We start from the raw sequence: 5,520 nt of genomic DNA on the forward strand, positions 1-5,520 counted from the left end.
AGCTGTGGTACCAGGATGTCCTGGTAGGAGCTGTGGTACCAGGATGTCCTGGTAGGAGCTGTGGTACCAGGATGTCCTGGTAGGAGCTGTGGTACCAGGATGTCCAGGTACCAGTATGTCCTGGTAGGAGCTGTGGTACCAGTATGTCCTGGTAGGAGCTGTGCTACCAAGATGTCCTATTGGGAGGCTGTGGTAGGCCACCAGGATGATCCTCTGTGGGTAGGCCCTGGCTGTACCAGCATGTACCAGGATGTCCTGGTAGGAGCTGTGGTACCAGGATGTCCTGGTAGGAGCTGTGGTACCAGGATGTCCTGGTAGGAGCTGTGGCACCAGGATGTCCTGGTAGGAGCTGTGGTACCAGGATGTCCTGGTAGGAGCTGTGGTACCAGGATGTCCTGGTAGGAGCTGTGGTACCAGGATGTCCTAGTAGGAGCTGTGGCACCCCCAGGATGTCCAGGATGTAACAGCGATGTCCTGAACAGGAGCTGTGCACCCCTACCAGTATGTCCTGGTAGGAGCTGTGGTACCAGTATGTCCTGGTCCAGGATATCCTGGTGGAGCTGTGGTAGCGGTCCAGAACAGATGTCCTGGTGGCAGCTGTGTACCAGTACCAGTGTATGTCCTGGTAGGAGCTGTGGTACCAGGATGTCCTGGTAGGAGCTGTGGTACCAGTATGTCCTGGTAGGAGCTGTGGTACCAGTATGTCCTGGTAGGAGCTGTGGTACCATAACAGATGTCCTGGCAGGAGACAGTATTAACAGTGTCCTGGTACCAGTATGTCCTGGTAGGCAGCTGTGGTACCAGTATGTCCTGGAACAGAGCTGTGGTGGTACCAGTTGTCCTGGTGCTGTGGTACCAGTATGTCTGCTAGGAGCTGTGGTACCAGAGATGTCCTGGTCAGATTATTTTATGGTACAAGTCTTTGAAACGCTGGTACAAATCTGTGGTACCAGTATGTCCTGGTAGCCAGCTGTGTTTATTTTTATTTGTAGCTACAGTATGTCCTGGTAAAGTGGTACCAAGCAATGTCCTGGTAGGAGCTGTTGTAACCAGGATGTCCAAAAATAGAACAAATAAAATATATTTTTATTTTGCCGTCCTGGTAGGAGCTGTGGTACCAGGGATGTAAACTGGTGGTGACATGGCTTCCTGGTAGAGCTGTGGTACCAGGATGTCCTGGTAGGAGCTGTGGTACCAGGATGTCCTGGTAGGAGCTGTGGTACCAGGATGTCCTGGTAGGAGCTGTGGTATCCAGATGTCCTGGTAGGAGCTGTGGTACCAGGATGTAGCCCCTAATCCAGAGAGCTGTGGTAACCAGGATGTCCTAGAATCCAGAGAGTCCTGGTGGGACCCCTTCAGGATGTCAGTACTCTAATCCAGTGGTCCTATAACAGAGCCCTGTACCAGCACCCCCAGAGTCTGGACAGTATTAATCCAGGATGTCCTGGACACTAATCCAGAGCATTTAGCACCCCTTCCAGAGAGTCTGTGGTAACATATCCAGATGAGCTGTGCATCACCAGGATGTCAGTTCTGTCTGCTCAGTAGAGTCCTTTTGAACCATGATGTCCTGACTGTGATCCAGATTAGTCTTATGTTGACCAAGTCTTTGCAACGCGAATACAGTAAATCTTGTTAGGAAATAGTGATGTAGCTAGTTAGTTTATTTTTATTTTTAGCTACAGTATGTGTTGAAAACGTGTTTCCAATCTGCAATGTGGTCTTTATTTTTTTCATATTGTAACTTTGAAGTCAACAAAAATCCAGGATGTCAAATAAAATATATTTTCATTTTGCCATCAGACCCAGAAGGTCATGATTCATATTACCAGAGAGAGGAAGAGAGTACTGTACATCTTGAGTATTAACAGACACTCTGGTCCAGAGAGTCATTTAGCAGACACTCTAATCCAGAGAGTCATTTAGCAGACACTCTAATCCAGAGACTCATTTAGCAGACACTCTAATCCAGAGTCATTTAGCAGACACTCTAACCAGAGAGTCATTTAGCAGACACTCTAATCCAGAGAGTCATTTAGCAGACACTCTAATCCAGAGAGTCATTTAGCAGACACTCTAATCCAGAGAGTCCTTTAGCAGACACTCTAATCCAGAGAGTCATTTAGCAGACACTCTAATCCAGAGAGTCATTTAGCAGACACTGTGAATCCAGAGTCATTTAGCAGACACTCTAATCCAGAGCAATGTCAAAACAACAATACAACAGGATTTTCAAAATGGTCAAACAAAGTGCCATTTAAAAAAGAGTAAGTATTTATTTATCCAGGCTGAGTGTCTTCTTGTTCGCAATGTGATGAGACGGAGGGCAGACAGTTGGACTCCTGCTGTGCTACGCTCCCACCAGACTTTGACATCTCTGGTCCATACTGAGTGACAAGCAGATCAAATAGTAAAATATGCTTTTGGTTGCAGAGTCTCCAGGAGAGGTTAACAGAGGAAGGGGGTGATGAGAAGGGATGGGGATGAAGACAGGAGAAGGAGAAGGGATGAGGATGAAGAGAGGAGAAGGGATGAGGATGAAGAGAGGAGAAGGAATGAGGATGAAGGAGAGGAGAAGGGATGAGGTATGAAGAGATGTCCTGAGTAGGAGAAGGGACCAGGATGAAGAGGAGCTGTGGATGAGGATGAAGAGAGGAGAAGGGACCAGGATGAAGTAGGAGAAGGAATGAGGATGAAGAGAGGAGAAGGAGGGATGGAGGATGTCCTGGAGGAGAAGGAGAAGGGATGGTAGGATGAAGAGGAGAAGGGATGAGGATGAAGAGAGGAAAGAATGAGGGAAGGAGGAGAAGGAGAAGGGATGGAGGATGAAGAGGAGAAGGGCTGATGGACCAGAATGAGGATGAAGAGGAGAAGGGATGGGGACCAGGATGTCCTAGTAGGAGCTGTGGACCAGGATGTCCTGGTAGGAGAAGGATGAGGATGAAGAGGAGAAGGGATGAGGATGAGAGAGGAGTAGGACCAGGGACCAGGATGTCATTTAGTAGGGATGAGGATGACCAGAGGTCCTGGAATGAGGATGAAGAGGTACCAGAATGAGGATGAGACACTCTAATCCAGAGGTCATTGAGGATGAAGAGAGGTAGGAGAGGATGGTACAAAAGGATGTCTTGGATAGGAGCTGTGGTACCAGGATGTCCTGGTAGAGGAGAAGGAATGAGGTACCAGGGATGAGGTGAGAAGGGTAGGAGCTGTGGTACCAGGGATGATGAGAGAGGAGAAGGGTAGGATGCTGTGGAGAAGGAATGTGTGAAGGTAGGAGAAGGGATGAGGATGAAGAGAGGAGAAGGGATGAGGATGAAGAGGGACCAGTAGTGAAGAGAGAGGAGCTTTCTGGACCAGGGATGAGGATACCAGGAGAAGGGATGAGGATGAAAGAGGAGAAGGAATGAGGATGAAGTAGGAGAAGGGATGAGGATGAAGAGAGGAGAAGGAGAAGGGATGAGGATGAAGAGGAGAAGGAATGAGGACAGTAGGAGAATGAATGAGGATGAAGAGAGGAGAAGGGATGAGGATGAAGAGAAGGAGAAGGGATGAGGATGAAGAGAGGAGAAGGAGAAGGGATGGGGGATGAAGAGAGGAGAAGGAGAAGGGATGGAGGATGAAGAGGAGAAGGGATAGGATGAAGAGGAGAGGAGAAGGATGAGGATGAAGAGAGGAGAAGGGATGAGGATGAAGAGAGGAGAAGGGATGAGGATGAAGAGAGGAGAAGGGATGAGGATGAAGATAGGAGAAGATGACTTGAAGGAATGAGGATGAAGAGAGGAGAAGGGATGAGGATGAAGAGAGGGAGAGATGATTTTTTTTCAGATGAATGAGGATGAAGAGAGAAGGATGAGGATGAAGAGAATATGAAAGGGATGAGGATGAAGATAGGATGGGGATGAAGACCCGAGGAGAAGGGAATGAGGATGAAGAGAGGAGAAGGGATGGGGAAAAGAGTTTCCAAGAAGGAGAAGGATGAGGGATGAAGAAGGGATAGGAGAAGGGATGAGGATGAAGAGAGGAGAAGGAGAAGGGATGGAGGATAAAGAGGAGAAGGGATGAGGATGAAGAGACCCAGATGAGGGAAGAGAAGGATGAGGATGAAGAGAGGAGAAGGGATGAGGATGAAGAGGAGAAGGAGAAGGGATGAGGATGAAGAGAGGAGAAGGGATGAGGATGAAAGAGGAGAAGGGATGGAGGATGAAGAGAGGAGAAGGGATGAGGATGGAGAGAGGAGAAGGGATGGGGATCCAGAGAGGAGAAGGAGAAGGGATGGAGGATCCAGAGAGAAGGGATGAGGATCTAAGAGGAGAAGGGATGGAGGATGAAGACAGGAGAAGGAGAAGGGAGAGGATTTAGAGAGGACTCTAGGGATGAGGATGAAGAGGAGAAGGAATGAGGAGAAGAGAGGAGAAGGGATGGAGGATGGAGAGAGAAGGTCAAAACAGGGATGAAGAGAAGGGATGAGGATGGAGAGATGGAGAAGGAGAAAGGGATGGGATGAAGAGGAGAAGGATTGGGATGAAGAGGAGAAGGTCTTGAGGATGAAGAGAGGAGAAGGGATGGGGATGAAGAGGAGAAGGGATTGGGATGAAGAGGAGAAGGGATGAGGATGAAGAGAGGAGAAGGAGAAGGGATAGGGAGGAAGAGGAGAAGGGATGGGGATGAAAGAGGAAAGATGGGGATGATGCTTTTGGTTGAGAGGAGAAGGATGAGGATGAAGAGAGAGAAGGGATGAGGATGAAGAAGGAGAAGGGATGGGATGAAGAGGAGAAGGAATGAGGATGAAGAGAGGAGAAGGGATGAGGATGAGAGGAGAAGGGATGGGGATGAAGAGGAGAAGGGATGAGGATGAAAGAGAGGAGAAGGGATGAGGATGAAGAGAGGAGAAGGAGAAGGGATGGAGGATGAAGAGGAGAAGGGATGAGGATGAAGAGAGGAGAAGGGATGAGGATGAAGAGGAGAAGGAATGAGGATGAAGAGAGGAGAAGGGATGAGGATGAAGAGAGGAGAAGGGATTGGGATGAAGAGGAGAAGGATGGAGGATGAAGAGAGGAGAAGGGATGGGGATGAAGAGGAGAAGGGATGAGGATGAAGAGGAGAAGGAATGAGGATGAAGAGGAGAAGGAGAATTCAGACATCAGTCCACTCAGACAACCACTGCTGACACATCCTCCTCTGCTCCTCATTCTCCTCTCTCCCCCTCCACCTCTTCCTCCTCTCCTCCTGCTGCCCTCCTCCTCTCCTCCTGCTGCCTCCTCCCTCTCTCCTCTCCCGCTCTGTCCCTCTCCTCCGCCGCCCTGCGCTCCAGCAGGGTCTCCACGACTCCCTCTACAGTCCGGAGGCAGCGCTGCGGGCGCCAGCGGGGGTCAGTGGGCGTGGTGAAGGGGTCGGGGGCGGCGGCCTGCAGGGGGAGTGGCTCCAGAGGGAGGTGTAGGAGGTGTGCGTGCAGCATCATGCGATAGGGGGCGCTGTCCTCTCCCAGGCTGTAGGTGTGGTCTCCTACGATGGGGTGCC

The 5,520-nt window shown here is 49.9% G+C and overlaps 1 protein-coding gene across 1 annotated transcript in view; it reads right to left on the reverse strand.

The window, feature by feature from the left end:
• Positions 1-2,893: 2,893 nt before the first annotated feature.
• The window catches only part of LOC127925258 (RNA pseudouridylate synthase domain-containing protein 1-like), a 6,977-nt gene continuing 4,350 nt past the window's right edge, over positions 2,894-5,520 (reverse strand). Inside the window, exons 5-6 of the mRNA XM_052510130.1 lie at positions 5,282-5,520; positions 2,894-2,920 (exon numbers count right to left, since the gene is read on the reverse strand). The exon at positions 5,282-5,520 is cut by the window's right edge and continues 39 nt beyond it. Of these exons, the coding sequence (XP_052366090.1) occupies positions 2,894-2,920; positions 5,282-5,520 (266 nt within the window). The remainder of the gene's footprint in view (positions 2,921-5,281) is intronic.

Source organism: Oncorhynchus keta, unplaced genomic scaffold (genome assembly GCF_023373465.1).
Source record: "Oncorhynchus keta strain PuntledgeMale-10-30-2019 unplaced genomic scaffold, Oket_V2 Un_contig_5395_pilon_pilon, whole genome shotgun sequence".
NCBI classification, from domain to species: Eukaryota; Metazoa; Chordata; class Actinopteri; order Salmoniformes; family Salmonidae; genus Oncorhynchus; species Oncorhynchus keta.